This window comes from Callorhinus ursinus, unplaced genomic scaffold (genome assembly GCF_003265705.2).
Source record: "Callorhinus ursinus isolate GAN/ISIS: 27379988/994484 unplaced genomic scaffold, GSC_fseal_2.0 scaffold49, whole genome shotgun sequence".
Classification (NCBI taxonomy): Eukaryota; Metazoa; Chordata; class Mammalia; order Carnivora; family Otariidae; genus Callorhinus; species Callorhinus ursinus.
The window spans coordinates 7,364,505-7,383,378 of record NW_027397111.1 but is presented as its reverse complement, the minus strand read 5'-3'; the positions used below and the strand labels follow the sequence as shown (position 1 = coordinate 7,383,378).

Sequence of the window (18,874 nt, the reverse complement as noted above, 5' to 3'; positions counted from 1 at the left end):
TTCCCTTTCAATTCTTGTCTGACAAATGCCTTCTGTGACCATGTCCTTCCCACTCAAAATCCAGTAATCCTTTAATAGCATTCAGAGTTTTACACAAATCTCTATCAGTGCATATCCCACTATATTATATATATTTACCTGTGAGATTTTCCTTCTGGATTGTGAACTCCTTAAGAACCAGGATATCTTAATCACTTCAGTATGAAGTGTATCTCCATATCTAGTATAGAGACTAGTATAGAGTAGAAATCAGTAAATGAAGGAAGAGAAGAGAAAAAGGAAGTAAAAAACTTACCCTGGTAAGTAAAATGTATTCTACTGATTAATATACTCTTAATGTGTTAGTCTGTTTTGGGTTGCTGTAACAAAATACCATAGACTGAGTGGTTTATACAATGGAAATTTAGTTCTCATGTTTAGGAGGTTGGAAGTTCAAGATCAGGATGCGGCATGGTCTGCTGAGGGCCCTCTTCCAGGTTGTAGACTTTTTATATCCTTTCATGGTGGAAGGGACAAAGAGAGCTATGCTGACTCTCTTTTATAAGGGTATTAATCTCATTCATGAGGGCTCCATCTTCATGATCTTATCACCTCCCCAAAGCCCCACCTCCTAATACCATCACCTTAGGGGTTAAGTCTCCAACATATGAACCTGGGAGAACATATTCAGACCACAGCACTTAACAAAATCCCCAAATTTGCTACTTCATACATACATACAGTGCATGAGTGTCCTTAAAATTTTGTAGATTGCTCTTTCTACCTCCAGCCATGCTAGTGAGTGGAGCTGTACCATGTCCACCCACCCAAGCAGAATGTATGGTTGTGGGGAACTGCTCCAGCTTTTGGATCAAGAGGAACAAGCAGACATACAGCACCGAGCCCAATAACCTGAAGGCTCACAACTCCTTCCACTGCAACAGGCTGATTCACCCCAAGGCTGTGGGCCCATGGCCAAGGGCAAAGGCGTAGTGGTGGTCATATGGTAGAGATACCAGCGAAAACCCGCCACCTCCTATGTGCGAGCCGCCATTAACAAGAATGCCTGGGCCATCCTCAGCAGCATCATGCACGTGATCTTCAAGAACAAGTACTGCCCAGATCTGTGCATGGATGCCATTCACAGAGCCAGCACCATCCTGCACAGCCAGAAGCTTACAATGGTGAAGAACCGGAACCACCCCAAGAGCTCCTGAGCACCTGCCCTCCACCTCCAAAGCAATAAAGGTATCAACCACCTCAGAAAAAAAAATCTAGATTAAGTCAATCTGATGTGGAAGTTTGGGGTTCCAGAATAGAAGCCTTTTTTTCTCATACTTTTAAACTCCTCTGTGGTTTCCTATTTTCTGAGTCCTCAGCCTAAGAGCCCAATATAAGAATCTACCCAGCAACCAATGAATTTTTATGAAAACATTTTCTTGGTGTTTGGAATTCTCAGCCTTGACAAAATCTGAGGCTTAGACTTTGAAGCCTCTCTTCTTTAATAAGGCAGGATCTTTGGTTACTTTCTGAGATACTGACAACCGTGAGCTGAAGTCACACTAAGCCCAATGTTTAGTAGTTTACTTTTTGTTTTTTGTTTTTTTCATAGTAAGACTTTCTCAGTGAAAACAAAGTCACTGATTTACATCCCAGCACAAGTTCCTTATCTTGTCACAGACTAGCACTTGGAACAGTATTGTATTAGACCACTTCACTCTCCCCTCCTTGTATCTTCTCTTCCACATTTTCCATCTTCCTGTTTCTCTCTGCTCCACTATGTGTAATTGCTTCACGTGTATTTTCCAGTTCCCTAGAATTCTTTCACTGTGTCTAGACTGATGTTTAACCTATTCACTGAGTTTTTTGTAATTATGTATTTCTTTGTTTACTTAATACCAATAAATTTCAAACATATATCAAAGTTGAAAGAATTTTACACTGAAACACCTGTATGTTTCCCCTTAGAGTGTATCATGAACAGTTTACTAGGCTTGCTTTATTATTTATCTATCCATTAATCCATATTATTTTAGTACATTTCAAAGTAAATAGCAGACACCAATTATTATGAAATTGTTGGATCATAGGATAGGTATATGCTTGTTTTTTTCTAAATTTTATTTTATTATGTATATGCTTAGTTTTTTTTAAAGATTATTTATTTACTTATTTATTTTTGAGAGAGAGAGAATGAGAGAGAGAGAAAGCACATGGAGGGGGGAGGGTCAGAGGGAGAAGCAGACTCCCTGCCGAGCAGGATCATGACCTGAGCCGAAGGCAGTTGCTTAACCAACTGAGCCACCCAGGCGCCCTGTATATGCTTAGTTTTAAAAGACTCTCTCAGACTCTCTTTCTGAAGTGACTGTACCAGTTTACATTCTCAACAATAAAGTATAAGATTTCCAGTTACTTTACAACATTGCCAATATTTGGCATTGTCAGTCTAATCCTAGCATATGGGTGGGTTATATAGTAGTCTCTCACAGTGATTTTAATTTGCATTTCTCTGATGACTAATGATATTGCGACCTTTTTCATGTGGTTATTGACCAGTCACATATTATTTTGTGAAGTATCTGTTTAAATTTTCCATTTTTTAAAATTGGTTTGTTCCGCTTCTCAAATTGTAGGAGCTCTTTATATAAACACGATACCAGTTCTTTGCCATATATATGTATATATATTTTGGGAATATTTTTTCCCAGTTTTGCCTATTCATTTTCATAATGGGGTCTTTTGATGAGCATAAGTTTTAATTTTGATAAAGTATAATGCTCATTTTTTTTCCTTTTTTGGTTATCACTTTCTGTGATCTAAGAAACTGTTGCCTATTCCTAAGTCATGAAACTATTCCGTGTTTTCCCCTAAAAGTTTTATGGTTTCAAATTTTATGTTTAGATCTATACTGTACAACTCAAAGTTATCCTTGTGTTTGATGTGACATAGAGGTTGAGACTCATTTTTTTCCATAGGGATAGTCAGTTATTCCACTACTATCTGTGGGAAAAATTTCCCTTTCTCTATTGGGTTACTTTGGTGCTTTTGTCAAAAATCCCATAAACGTGGGTCTGTTTCTGCGTGCTCTTTCCACCGATCTATTTGTTGGTGCTTATGTCAGTACCACAGTGTCTTGATTATTGTGGGTTGATAAGTCTTGAAATCAGGTAGTGTAAGTCATCCAATTTTGTTCTTTTTTCAAGATTTTTTGGCCAGTCCTCTGCAACTCCATATAAATTGCAGAGTCCAGCTGTCAATCTCTATAGAAAAGTCTGTTGCAATTTTGACTGGGATTGCATTCAACCTATAAATCAATTTGCTGAGAACAGACATCTTAACAATATTGAGTTTTCCACATCCTCTGAATTTTTATTTTAAGTGATTATATAAACTCAGCTGTCCATTTTTGTTAGTTTCTGGTTATTGGCTTATTTTGTACTCCATCTTTTATTTATTTAAATATTTTAATTATATATTCAAGTTGGATAATCCCAAAATATAGTCGTGGAGAGTGCAAATCTGTTGTTGGTTGTATCTGTTGACATTAATTCATACTGGCTAACTTCCTTGGTATTCAATCACTTTAAAATAATGAGTTCATATTTTATTGAATTTAATCTGTGGGAATCCTGACTACCTAATTTGGGGCTGCATTCTTCCAGAAAGGATTTACAACTGATTCTTTTAGAGGCAAGGGTGAGGGGCATGTTACTATTGAATAGGGATTATTTTCTCTTTTAATGTCCCAGACTAATGCAAAACTCTCAGGTTTAAACAGCTCTCCTACAGAGGCCAGTGCTTAATTGTGCTCACAAATTTGGTTTTCCCAACTGCTAACTGCCCAGAATTTGGTTTTCCCTATTTGTCCTTTTCCTGAGAATAGAAGAAGGGCTTGTTAGAAATTTCCTTTTCTTCTTAGAAGAAACAATGTATCAAAATCACATGGGTATTTTTTTTTAATTTTTTTCTTTTTACAATTTTTCTAAGATCTATTTCTACTACATTAGTGAGAGGGCTTCTCTAGCACGCGGTTGTTTATGATGCTGAAAATGGAGGACTTCACTGGGTTTTTTAATTCTAATTTATTGTTAAAAAATTTCAGCAATGGGACGCCTGGGTGGCTCAGTGAGTTAAGTGCCTTTGGCTCAGGTCATGATCCCAGGGTCCTGGAATCGAGTTCTGCAATGGGCTCCATGCTCACTGGGGAGCCTGCTTCTCCCTCTGCCTGCTGTCCCCCCTTCTTGTGCTCTCTCTCTCTTTCTGACAAATAAATAAACAAAAATCTTTAAAAAATTTTAGCTACAATTTTGACATCATGTATCTGCTAAAGTTTTAATCATGTCTCTGCTAAAAATGAAAAGAATTGAGGCCATGATATTTTTGGAGAGATTTATAATAATCTCAGTTATAAAAACACCCCAAATATGATGTTATTTGAAATGAGATGATACATAGGAATAATCTATAACCTCTATAAACCAGTCCTTTAAAAAATTTCCTTGGCATTGAAAGAACCTAATAAATAAAATAGTCCCCTATAATACTCATGTTCCACTTTATTTTCCCTTGAGGACAGAGAAGGACAGAATAACTTCAAAATCACGAAAAGCAAAAATTACTAAAGTTTTTGAATCACTAGCTAAAAATTAGTTCACTTAGTTGAGGTTTCTTTCTTAAAATACCAACACAGATGTTTGGCCTCTCTGCCTTGAAACTCTACGCTTTTGTAAAAAATGTTCAGAATGTCACGTTAAATCCCCACAAGTAACATTGTTGCAACAAGAATATAAATACTAACAAATCCCAAGTTAGTAATAAATAACCCATTAAAATAAAAATATCACATGTGAGCCCATTTATAACTGAGAAGAGCCTCTATATAATGTTAAACAACAGCATGTGCTGGAATAAAGACAGGATCCATTTTTATGTACTTATGAAATACTGCATTAAAAAATATTAAGTGCCTTAGCCCAGGTGTATTTGAAAGCAGAAAAAAACATCCATGCCTTTTTCTCCCCAGAAATATGATTATTCAAATGAAAAAGGAAAATATTCATAGCCTGAGGGTACCTGGCTCTTCTATAAGTGATTAATTGGTGTATGCTAAAATTAAATTTAAAGAAACCTTAAAACTTAATTCCTAAGTTAATAAACAGCACAGAAGGTACTAATGGAAAAAAAGCTTCCTAAAATAGTTTTTGTAGTTTTATCAGCAGTCATAGGGTACCAAGAAATTACCTAACTTTAGGGCTTCTAGAGACCTTCATCTGTTAATCAAATTCGTTTGTTCTCTATAAATATAGCAGCAAAGTAACAAAAGACGTGGCTTTATTTAGGTCAAATTTATTATGTTTTATTCTTCTCATAAAGGTGCTCAATGATGTCCTTCCTACAAAAAGAATCTTTTTTTAATTTATAAAATATATGCTTATGTTTTATATAATTTAACTAAGCATGTGTGTGTGTGTGTGTGTGTGCCTAATCCATACACCAGAAGTAACTATTATTTAGGATTTACTGCAAATATGCTTCTAAATTTTTAGTATGTTATAATACACATGTGTAATTTTAGGTCAAAAATAGAATCATATTAGATCTACTTTATGTAACTTCCGTTTTGCCTACCTAGCAATATATGATAGAAGTTTTCCATATGGGAACATATTACAGATCTATTTTTTTTATGTTGTAGCTGAGCAGTATTCCAAATAGTCGTACATAATTAAATTAATCAATATCCAAATGGTAAACATTTAGGTTGCTTTTAATTATTGCTATTATTATAAACTATTATAGCTAGTATAAAATACTTTTTAAAATAAGAATGTCTTCCAGTAAAGGTGAATCATCTCCTGTCTTGTCAATTTGCTTAAACAAACTACAGAGTACTTGTTACAAGATTGAATTTTTTATGCTAGATTTTAAGTTAGAATTTCGGAGAAAGATATCCTTTGAAATGAGTTTGAAGAGAAAAATAAGCCCTGCAAAAAAAATTTAATAGCAGTACCCTACGACCTGAAGGTTTATAAGTTACAAGGTTATAAAGAACAATGACACAATGAATACTCATATATCTAGTTTAAGAAATAGAGTATTACCATTACCATTGAAGGTCTCTGTGTCACCTGCCCTTCCTCTCTGTCCCTCCAAGGTAATTTTCTTCAATATTTTCTTTATTATTACCTTGATTTCCTTTTTTCCTAGTTTTACTGAGGTGTAATTGAGAAATAAAATTGTAGGGTACAATGTGGTGATTTAATATATGTATACATTGCCTTGCTTTTCTTTATAGTTTTACCATATATGTTGTATCCCTAAATTATATATTTCTAAATAATATATTACATGCTTTAAATTTTATACTAATAGAACCATATTGTAATTGGATTGTCCTTTTATTTTTGTGCAGATGTATCTTCAAGATTCATCTACATTGTTCCTTGTAGCTACAATTCATTTTCTCTACTAAAAAATATTCTAATATAAAAAGCACAATTTATTTATTCATTCTAATGCTGGTTGGCATATTAGTTGTTTTGTTTTCTGCTATTTCAAACAATGTTCCTATGAACATTTTTGTGCATGTCTCTTGGTATATGGGTAAGAGCTCATCTAAGAGTGGAATCACTGGGTCACAGACTATATTCTTAATTTTAATGTAGTCAAATTTATCAATCTTTTCTTTTAATCAGCACTATTTGTGATTTGTTTAACAAATCTATCCCTACCCTAAAGTCAAGGATATCTCCTTTAAAGATTGTTTGAAAAACTGTAAAGGTTGGCTTTTCATATTTAAGTCTTTAGTCCACATGAAACTGCTTTTAATGTATAGTGTGGTATCATACACCAGTGAGGTATCTGTACATTTTTTGTGTACATGGTCACCTAATTGTCCCAGCACTATTTACTGAAGTTTTTATCCTCTTGTCACTGATCTGAAATGACAATTTTGTCATAAGTCACATTCCCATATATGTGTACCTCTGTGTATTATCTGTGATCATCCGTTTATGAATGCTGTTCTATATTCTGTTCTTTTGGTCAATCTCTTTATGATTGTGCCAATACCACACTGTCTTAATTACTACAGTTTTAAACTAATTAAAAATTGTTTTAAGTTTTGTTGAGGTATAATTTATAAATAAAATGTTAAAATATTTCAAGTGTACCTGGTGGTGATTAAGCATACATCGTGAAAGGATTTCCATATTTATCTGTTTTGTTGTTGTTGTTGACGTTTGGTACAAATATTTAAGTTCTACTCTCTTGGCAAATTTCAAGTACATAATACAGTTTTATCAACTACAGTCACCACATTTTAAATTAGATCCTCAGGACTTAGCCAGCAAATAGCTAAAAGTGTACACCTCTTACCAACTTCTCCCTGTTTCCCCCACCCCTCAGGCCCTGGCAACTACTTTTTTACCCTGTTTCTAAGAGTTTGACTTTTTTTTTTTTTTTAAATATTCTACATATCTGTGATACCATGCAGTATTTATTTTTCTCTGTCTGGCTTATTTCACTTACCATGATGCCTTCAACATCTATCCATGTTATTGCAAATGGCAGGACTTCCTTCTTTCTCATGGTTGAATACTTTTATTGCTTATATATACCACATCTTCTTTTCCTATTCATCTGCTGATAGACACGTAGGTTGTTTTCATATCTTGGCTATTGTTAAAAATGCAGTGAACATGGGGGTGCAGATACCTTTTCAATATCCTGTTTTCCTTTGGATATACTGAGAAGTGGGACTGTTGTATCATATACTTGTTCTGGTTTTAATTTTGTGTTTTTCATAGCAGTTGTATCAATTTACATTCCTACCAACAGTGCACAAGGGTTCCCTTTTTTCCACATCCTTCTCAACACTTACCTTTTATCTTTTTGGTAATAGCCATTCTAACAAATGTGAGGTGGTATGTCATGGTGATTTTGATTTGTACTTCCCTGATGATCAGTGATGCTGAACACATTTTCAGGTACCTTTTGGCCATTTGTATGTATTCTTTTTTTCTTTCTTTCTTTTTCTTCCTTTCTTTATATGTCTTCTTTTAAACTAATTTTTGATATCTGACAGGACCAATTCCCAAGTTTGTTGTTGTTGTTGTTGTTTTAGGAATATGTTCGTAATTCTTAGGCTTTTGCTCTTCTAGTTGGAATTCTGATGGAAATTGCATTGCCTCTATTGATTATTTTGGGGAGAATTGATATCTTCACAATATTGAGTTTTCCAACTCATGGACATGGTGTATCTTTCCATTTAATTAGGCCTTCTTTCACCCATAAGTTTTATTATTAATTATACCTAGTAATTCTCATTTTCCAATCTAACAGAATTTAACATGCATTTTGTTTACTTTCTCTAGAGTCTCACAGATAGTCTTTGAATTCTTAATATTTAATTACATTCTTCTCCTCGTGCAAAAAGTTTGAGAAATAGTATTTGTATCACTTGTAAAGAATATGATGTCAATGTCATAAAATATCTAACATGTGAGACAGGATGGAGAAATCAGATTATTTGCTTCTCCTAAATTGTCTTCACTATTTTATGGGAAGTTTATTTCTATAAGATAATATATATATTTTGATGCCAAGTAGAAGTATTTTTTGACCTTTATGCATGGTGCTTAGTAGATACTTAAGTAATTCATTTATAACTTGAATTATCCATCACTCATTACCCTCTACCTTAAGAGTACAATTAAAAACTGACTGAAATGAATAATTAAAATTATTAAGTAATTATTAAATAATCTAACATTGAGTAACATAAAACTGAATGTCATAAAGATGACTTTTCATTTTTCATTTTCAGAAAGTTTCCTTAAAAAACAAAATAACCTAGTATTTTTCTTTTTTTTTAAGATTTTATTTTATTTGAGAGAGAGAGAGACAGAGCACAGAGGGAGAGTGAGAGGGAAAAGCAGACTCCCTGCTAAGCAGAGAGCCCGATGTGGGGCTCAATCCCAGGACCCCGAGATCATGACCTGAGCCAAAGGAGACGCTTAACTGACTGAGCCACCCAGGCTTCTCTACCCTAGTATTTTTCAAGAGAAAACAACAGTAGTATGAAAAACTCAATATTTATGCCAAGTAATAAATGTTTCTGACAGAAATGGTATGGATATTGGTTCTTCATCCTATTCACTGTGGAAGGCACAAGAACTTGAGATATCAATAATTACAGAATCTCCTGGAAAAATAAAAAGTATTCTCAAATATTAGGAATAATCTGAAAGAAATAAAAATTACCTGTAGAGTACAGTTCATCATCCTTATTATATAGTCAAACTGTTGATGGTCTAAAATAGCCCGGTTTTGCTGGACATGTAAACCCAGCTCATCAGTGAGACACTGTCTTGCTGCCTTTCCTTTAAGGGCTCTCAATGCAGCTGGAAGGGTCTAAGGCAAGAGAAGCAGAAGTGAACGAAAGGTATCAGTGGAAAAAAACAACATTCAATCACAGTGAAAATTCAAGGGCACCCTATAAACCATTTAACAAAGATATTAGAATTAAACTTCCAGAAAAGAGTGGATTTGCTATTAAGAACAATTATAAAATAGATGGGTTTATTGTTATTTTTATTTGTAAGCCACCATGAAAAATAAGAACTGATTTATGTAATAAGTTAAAAAACATTAACTTACTTAATAAAAAAACTCAACAAAACTTTGGTTACCAAAACACTCATGACACTTAGATACCTTCTTCCAATAACTGGCCACATCTCTGTGGCAAAAATAGAAGGAAAAACTAAAATGACAAGAAACACAGGTGATTTTATTCTTTTAAATTATTAAGTTATTTAATCACTAGTCAATTTTAATTTATGACTAGAAAATTCTACATCTCCTCTTCTCATTTCAATATCATAATAAAGAAGGGAAAAGGACTCAGATCAACAAACAGAAATATCTAGATTTATGCATTAAAATTCTTCCACTTTATCACCCAGAAGAATGTCTCTCCCAGTTTACCATTCAGAGCCTAGTTAATGTACTTTATATAAAATAATAATAGGCTTACTTAACTCTGAAAACCTAAAAAATATAGAATAAAGGAGCAAATAAGAAGGAAGGGAAAAAGTCTGAGAGTATAACAATATTATAGGCAGATACAAGAAACAGGATGTAAAACCTGAAAGCAAGAAAAGCAAAAGGAAGTATATTACACTTCAAGCAAAAGAGAAGATGGAAACCAAAAAAAAAAAGTCAAAACCTAAAAAGGCTTGGGGTCATTTACTATAAGGGTAAAAATGTTACTCTCTTCATGCTTTAGCCTCTTGTAATAGATGTTCAGAGCTATGATGAGTCACTAAGATTACATTATGTTTAACACATTTTCCTAAAGAAGGCAAGAAAATGTGATTTAATGAGGCACATTTAAGTTGAATACCACTATTTTTACAATTCATTTCTTATTCTGACTAGATTCTTTAAAGAAAATTATATTTAAAATGTTAAATTTGGGGGTGCCTGGGTGGCTCAGTCATTAAGCGTCTGCCTTCGGCTTGGGTCATGGTCCCAGGGTCCTGGGATCGAGTCCTGCATCGGGCTCCCTGCTCTGTGGGAAGCCTGCTTCTCCCTCGCCCACTCATCCCGCTTGTGTTCCCTCTCTCACTGTGTCTCTCTCTGTCAAATAAATAAATAAAATCTTTAAAAAAATAAAAAAAATAAAATGATCTAAACAGTGAAAGGACACTTGATAAGGAAAAGAGATGGAATTGGAGGAGAGGTCATTTGGCAAGCTAAATATGTAAATCTGAAAGGGAAATGATGAACGCTTACTTGGGAAAGAAGGCATTTTATTACCTTTTCAGTCTCCAATGTTTTATTTTCAAATATGAATGAGATGCAGTTTCTAACAACTTCCAATCTCTGTGCACTGTTGAAAACTGTTGTCACCTTATCCATTATCGAAACTAGCAGAGGAATATAAAGACAACATAAATAAGTTAAACTCCTTTGGCAATTACAAAAGCAAAAGGAATATTACTCTTTACAGTTTATATGGCTGTAACTATTTACATGACCAACATTTAGGATTTATTCTTTTCCCTGGTTACATGGCATTGAAGGTATTCCATTTCATTACTTTGATTACATATTTAGGTTTTGAAATGTCAGGCTAGTCAATGGCTTATTGAGGATAATTTCACAGGAGAAATTCCAATGATAAAATGAACTCATGCAAATTAATTCATACTGTACAGTAAAACTGTATTAATCAAAAGTAAACATCCTCTTTTAACTTGAATTGTAAACAAACTGACAAATGTTTGGGGTACAGTATCATGACAAAAGTAGGTAATATTTATATGTGAGAGGACTACTAACAAAAAAGCTGGTATTTCTAAAATACTACCAAAGAAAAACCACATACCACAAAAAATCAGATTCTACAAATTTGAGTAGAGATGACTTGAGAAAGCACTATACAAAAAGAGAAATGATTATGGCTCAAGAATTGCTATATGAGGGCGCCTGGGTGGCTCAGATGGTTAAGCGTCTGCCTTTGGCTCAGGTCATGATCCCAGGGTCCTAGGATCAAGGCCCGCATCGGGCTCCCTGCTCTGCGGGGAGCCTGCTTCTCCCTCTGCCTTTCTCTCTCTCTCTCTCTCTCTGACTCTCATGGATAAATAAATAAAACATTAAAAAAAAAAAAAGAATTGCTATATGAACTCGGGAGTGGTTTTTTAGTCCTATGAGCTATGTACCAGTCACCTTTACCATAAGATTGAATAATTCTAGTCTAATACACAGGGTAAAATTACTTAAAATAAATTTACCTTACTAAAAGAATATTAGAAGGATATAAATAAAAGTAGTATTAGTTAAATAAAAGTATAATTTCACTAACACCTTTACTGTATCATTGGTACTAAAGATGTAGTATCAATAATTCTTAAGCCAAAAAGAAAGACCCCTTATATATATTTTTTTTTCTTTTTATTTGAGTGTAGTTGACACACAATGTTACATTAGTTTCAGGTGTACAACTTGGTGATTTGACAAGTTTATACATTATGCTTTGTTCACCACAAGTGTAGCTACCATCTGTCCCGTTATATAGCGATTACAGTATCATTGCCTGTATTCCTTATGCTGTCTTTTCTTTAAGATTTTATTTATTTATTTGAGAGAGTGAGAAAGAGCAAGAGGGAGAGAGCACAAGCAGGGAGAGGGGTATAGGGAAAGGGAGAAGCAGGCTCCCCACTGAGCAGGGAGCCTGACCTGGGGCTTGACTGCAGGACCCTGGGACCATGACCTGAGCCGAAGGCAGGCGCTTACCCCACTGAGCCACCCAGGCGCCCCCATGCTGTGTCTTTTATTTCTGTTACTTATTCATTTCATAACTAGAAGCATGTATCTCCCACTTCCCTTGACCCATTTTGCCCAAACCCCTCCCTCCCCTGGCAACCATCAGTTTGTTCTCTACATTTATAGGTCTGATTCTGCTTTTTAAGACCCCTTATATTTGATGGCTGCTCTTGGAATCTAAAAGCATAATCCCTTCACTTCCCCTCATACCTAAGAAGAAAGACTATCATATCTTACTTATTAACATCCCTTTCATTTCATCAATACAAAATCTTATATCCTTCAAATCATTTTTAAAACTTTATTTTGAATAATTTTAAGCTCACGAAAAGTTACAAAACAGTACAGAGAAGACTCATGCACTTGTCACTTCAGCTTCCCCCAACGATGACATCTTACCTAACTAGAGCACTTTATCAGAATCAGGAAATCAATTGGCACATATCATTAACTAGACAATAGAACTCAATATTTACCAGCTTTCTTCAAATCATTTTTTAAAAAGATTTTATTTATTTATTTGACAGAGAGAGACACAGCGAGAGAGGGAACACAAGCAGGGGGAGTGGGAGAGGGAGAAGCAGGCTTCCCGCTGAGCAGGGAGCCTGATGTGGGGCTCGATCCCAGGACCCTGGGATCACGACCCCAGCCGAAGGCAGATGCTTAACGACTGAGCCACCCAGACGCCCCCAAATCATTTTTAATGATTTAATCATGCAACACTGATATTCTGCATGACCATGATGATTAAATAGATTATTTCACATGACTCTTCTGTATGAAATGCTCATTCTTTTTTTTTTTAAAGATTTTATTTATTTATTCATGAGAGACAGAGAGAGAGAGAGAGAGAGAGAGAGGCAGAGGGAAAAGCAGGCTTCCCGTGGAGCAGGGAGCCTGATGCGGGACTCGATCCCAGGACCCTGGGATCATGACCTGAGCCGAAGGCAGACGCTTAACCATCTGAGCCTCCTAGGTGCCCTGAAATGCTCATTCTTAATTTGCGTGCTCTGGGGCTTCCCACACATGAAGGTCAGTGGAACAGACTGAAATAGAAATCGATCTATATTTAGAGTAGGAAACTTCTTAGAGTCTCCAAATACTCCCACATATTTTATTGAGCAACATCTTTAACCTGTGTTTATAAACTTTTAATTCCAAAATCTCTTCAGCAGTATTTTAAATTTTCTTTAGGGCAAGCAGTTAAAAAAAAAACAACCCACATTTTCTGGTAGTAAGTCTGTTTAGTTACTTGAGTATTTGAGACTATGACTTAGTTCACTCCCAGAAGAAAATTCTTCACTTAGAGTTACTGATACTTCAGATTGGCCAAATGCCCAGCTGTGGCATTCTAATACTTTCTAACATCTGATGACAACTCTGGCTTATGAGTACTTGACTTCCCCGGGCTTCCTTTCTAAGGCTTTAGCTTTCTAATGCTAGTTCCAGTCAATCACCATTACTCTGGCTCCTCTGAGGAATGGGTGGAAACTAATTAACCCCTCAAAATGTGAATGCCTCATAAGGGGACAAAGCAATTTTACACTCATATTAAATGAGTATCATGTAAAATGGAATATTCATACCTTTTAATTTTAGTACAAAGAAAATCCTGATTCTGATCAACCCAAATGAACAAGAAAGTTGGACAGAGGTTCCTGTATTCACTCATTCATTCATTCAGGTTTTACACGCAGGGCTAAATAGTGAGTCATGTGTATCTCTCTCACTGATTATAGTGAGAAACTCTACACATATCTAAAGAAAGAATTCAATGTGGATTGAAAATTAGGAAAGTAAAGAGATTATACAAAGATAATACTGAGACAATTAAGACAATTCAAGCAAATTAAATTTTAAACAAACTCCTCATCTGTTCATGTGGGTATTTAAAGAAGGTACTCAACTAGCTTATGAATATTAAAATTACCTAACTCCATCAAAAGATAACTATTTACCCTAACATTTCTACCTTCTCCATCCTTTTCTCTAGTGAAAGTCCAATCAACACTTAAGAAAAAGCTATTAATTCTTTGGAAAATAATGGCAAATTAACATTACTCTGTAAATATACAATGACTATACTGTTATCCATTGGTAATAAAATTACACTTACTTCTAGGTATGATGGAGCAGTTTGTAGCAAACTAAAATTCCTACCAGGAATAATTACAAAAGTCAGATAAAATGCAAAATGATCTACTTAAATATATCAGATTGCTGCAGAAGCACAAGAACAGGAGGACCTACAATTCCAGAGAAGGGAAAAGAAGCTAGCGAGGTGAGTCAACACACACATCTACTTTTTCCCTTAGGAGATTTGCCAATATTGGGTATAGACGGGAGGCTGAGAATCCAGGCTTGATTCTGGCAGATGGCTAGGCTGACCTACAAAGTTTCTGGTGAAAGCTAAACTGGCAAAAGTAGATGTGTGCTACTGCCCCTAGGTAAACCACTAAAAGAACAACAAACAAATGTATAAACAAGTTAACAGAGATAAATTATGGAATAAGAAAAATACTTTATTAATCTAAAAGAAAGCAAGAAAGCAGGGGGAAACATAAAACAGGAAGATTAAATAGAAAAAACAACAGAGTAAATAACATTAAAGCCATTAATATACCAGTAATTATATTCATGTAAATATTAGTAATATTATTAAATAATATAAGAAGTATAGTAAGAGACTGGTTAAAAAAAAAAACCCACCACATGCTGTTTACAAGAGGCATTCATAAAATATAAGGCCCTAGAAAGTTTGAAAATAAAAGGATAAAAAAAGATAAACCATACAAACACTAAGCAAAGGAAATCTAGCATAGCTATATAAACATCAAAGTATATTTTAAGGCAAGAAGCATTACTAGAGACAAAGATGAAAATTTCATAATGATAAAAAGATCAATCACCGGGATGCTACAACATTTAATAAACATATTTGCATCCAATAAATCATCTTCAAAATATATGAAGAAAAATAGGCAATCCTACTATTATCACAGGAGACTTGAACACATCTCCCTCAATAGTTGAAGAAGGAAGAGATAAAAATCAGTAAAGACAACCCATAAAACAGGAAAGAATATTTGCAAATTATATTCTCTGATAAGGGAAGATAAGCTGTGTGTGTGGGGGGGAGGGAGCCTCTATAAGCTGGCACCAGAAAGTGATACAGAAGTGGGATGTAATCCTTGGTGGGACAGTGTGGTCTCAGCATCCCCAGGATCACAGGAAGACTGGGAGTGCCTGAGTGTGTCAGAGTTCCCAGGCATCGGAGCGCAGAAACCGGCAGCAATCAGTGAGCCCAGGAGTGGGCTCTCAGCTCGGTGTTGCCATATATCACAAACCATGGCATGGCTGGGCAACAGCTCTCTGAGCAGGGGCCCAGAGAGCGGCAGAACCACACTGAGACCCCGTTTCTTCCCCTGGGAGGAGCAACACGGGTGCACACTGCAGGAGTCTACAGGGTTTGGAGACACAAAACAGGGTCATGTGCCTGAGATAGAAACACAAGGTTACAGGCTGGGTAGCATGAGTGCAGATGGAGACCAGGGAGACAGGAGTGATTGCCTGCTTTTCCCTGAGGGTGCTGAGGAGTGGGGCCCTGAGCTTTCAGCTCCAGGGCTGGAGATCAGGAGGTCACCATTTTCATTCTCATCCTCTAAAGTGGCACAGAATGCCTTCAGGGAACAAAAGTCACACAGAGCAATCAGATCCCCTTACTTAGCCTGGCCCCTTAGGAAGGGCAGTACAATTCCGCCAGGGGCAAAAACACTTGAGAATCAACACAACATGCCCCTCCCCAAGAAGAACCATAAGAACATCCAGCTAAGACAAAGTTTACTAATTCTAAAGAACTGCAAAACTCTAGAACTAGGGGAAAATAGTATAATAATTCATGGTTTTTTTCCCATGATTCTTTAGTCTTTCATTTTTTAAAAAAGATTTTATTTATTTATTTGACAGAGAGAAAGACAGTGAGAGAGGGAACACAAGCAGGGGGAATGGGAGAGGGAGAAAAGGCTTCCCGCGGAGCAGGGAGCCCGATGCAGGGCTCGACCCCAGGACCCTGGGACCATGACCTGAGCTGAAGGCAGATGCCTAATGACTAAGCCAACCAGGCGCCCCTCTTTAGTCTTCCAATTTTAATTTTTTTTCTTTCCTTTTTCAACCAATGTCTTATTTTATCAACTTTTTAAAAAATACTTTAAAATTTTCAATTTTACAGTTACATTCTATCCTTTCATTGTATTTAATTTCATATATATGTTCATATATATTATATATCATGTCTCATATATATATTATATATAAATGTAATGTCTCATATATAATTAATTTCATGTATATACATATATATATATTTTTCTTTCTTTACAATTTTGGGATGCAGTTTCTTCTCACACACCAAAATACACCCAGAATCTGTCTAATCACCTGTCTGATCATATTCTCTCTTTCTTTTCTTTTTTTTTTTTTTTTGTGAAAGTCTTTTTTAATTTGTCTTTACAGTTATATTTTATCCTTTCAATGTACTTAATTTTATTTTTGTATATATATGTTTTTCTTTTTTTACAATTTTGAGATGTAGTTTCTTCTAACAAACTGACCAAAATATACTCAGGATATCTTGTATTGCTCTGTTCTGTTCACCTCTTTATATTACTTCTTTTTTGTCTTTTAATTTTCATTTTTACAGTTACATTCTATTCATTCATTGTATTTAATTTTATTTTTGTACATATATAAGTTTTTCTTTCTTTACAATTTGGAGATCTAGTTTTCTAACAAAGAGACCAAAATACACACAGGATTCAGTGTATTGCTCTGTTCTGTTCAACTGTCTGATTATATTCCTTTTTTTAAAATTTTTATTTATTTTTTTAAATTTTTTTTAAAGATTTTATTTATTTGACAGAGAGAGACACAGTGAGAGAGGGAACACAAGCAGGGGGAGTGGGAGAGGGAGAAGCAGGCTTCCCGCTGAGCAGGGAGCCCGATGCGGGGCTCAATCCCAGGATCCTGGGATTATGACCTGAGCTGAAGGCAGACGCTTAACGAATGAGCCACCCAGGCACCCCTCCCTTTTTTTTTAATTCTTTTTTATTTTTCAGTTTCAGGTCTCTTCTGATTTGTTTAGTGTACATTTCTCTGGGGTTATTGTTGCCATTTTAGTATTTTGTTCTCTTGTTCATCTATTCTTCTCTGGACAGAATGACAAGACAGAAAAACTCACCTCAAAAAAGAGAACAAGAGGCAGTACTGACTGCCAGAGACCTAATCAGTATGGACATAAGTAAGATGTCAGAACTAGAGTTCAGGATAACGACTATAAAGATACTAGCTGGGCTTGAAATAGCATAGAAGACACAAGAAAATTCCTTTCTGGAGAAATAAAAGAACCAAAATCTAATCAAGTCAAAATCAAAAAGGCTATTAATGAGGTACAATAAAAAATGGAGTCTCTAACTGCTAGGATAAATGAGGCAAAAGAGAGAATTAGTGATTTAAAAGACAAAATGATGGAAAACAAAGAAGCTGAGAAAAAGAGGGATAAACAACTACTGGATCACAAGGGGAGAATTCGAGAGATAAGTGATACCATGAAGTGAAACACCATTAGAATAATTGGGATCCCAGAAGAAGAGGAAAGAGAGAGGGGTGGGGGCAGGCAGAAGGTATACTGGAGCAAATTATAGCAGAGAACTTCCCTAATCTGGGGAAGGAAATAGGCATTCAAATCCAAGAGGCACAGAGAACCCCCTCAAAATCAATAAAAATAGGTCAACACTCTGACTTATTATAGTGAAACCTGCAAATCTCAGAGACAAAGAGAAAATCCTGAAAGCCGCTGGGGACAAGAGGTCCATAACCTACAAGAGTAGAAACACTAGACTGGCAGCAGACCTATTCACAGAGACCTGGTAGGCAAGAAAGGACTGGCATGATATATTCAGGGTGCTACATGGGAAAAATATGCAGCCAAGAATACTTTATCCAGCTAGGATGTCATTCAAAATAGTAGAGATAAAAAGCTTCCAGAACAAACAGCAACTAAAAGAATTTGTGATTACTAAACCAGCCCTGCAAGAAATATTTAAAAGGGATCCTTTAAGCAAAGAGAGAGCCCCAAAGTAACATAGACCAGAAAGGAACACAGACAATATACAGAGACAGTGACTTTACAGGTAATACAATGGCACTAAATTCTTATCTTTCAAATAGTTACCCCGAATGTAAATGGGTTAAATGCCCCAATCAAAAGACACATGGTATCAGACTGGATAAAAAAAGCAAAACCCATTGATATGCTGTCTGCAAGAGTCACATTTTAGACCCAAAGACATCTCCAGATGGAAAGTATGGGAGTGGAAAACCATTTATCATGCTAATGGACATCAAAAGAAAGCTAGGGTGGCAATCCTTATATCAGACAAATTAGATTTTAAACCAAAGACTAATAAGAGATAAGGAAGGACACGATATCATAATTAAAGTGTCTATCCAACAAGATCTAAAAATTGTAGTATTTGTGCTCCCAACGTGGGAGCAGCCAAATATA

At 35.5% G+C, this 18,874-nt stretch overlaps 1 protein-coding gene across 3 annotated transcripts in view; it reads right to left on the bottom strand.

Annotated features, from left to right (window-relative positions):
* The window catches only part of SBF2 (SET binding factor 2), a 467,005-nt gene that overhangs the window by 155,780 nt on the left and 292,351 nt on the right, over positions 1 to 18,874 (bottom strand). For all 3 annotated transcript variants that reach the window (XM_025848643.2, XM_025848644.2, XM_073882924.1), the window contains exons 15-16: positions 10,804 to 10,913; positions 9,244 to 9,393 (exon numbers count right to left, since the gene is read on the bottom strand). In XM_025848643.2, coding sequence (XP_025704428.1) covers positions 9,244 to 9,393; positions 10,804 to 10,913 — 260 coding nt within the window. The remainder of the gene's footprint in view (positions 1 to 9,243; positions 9,394 to 10,803; positions 10,914 to 18,874) is intronic.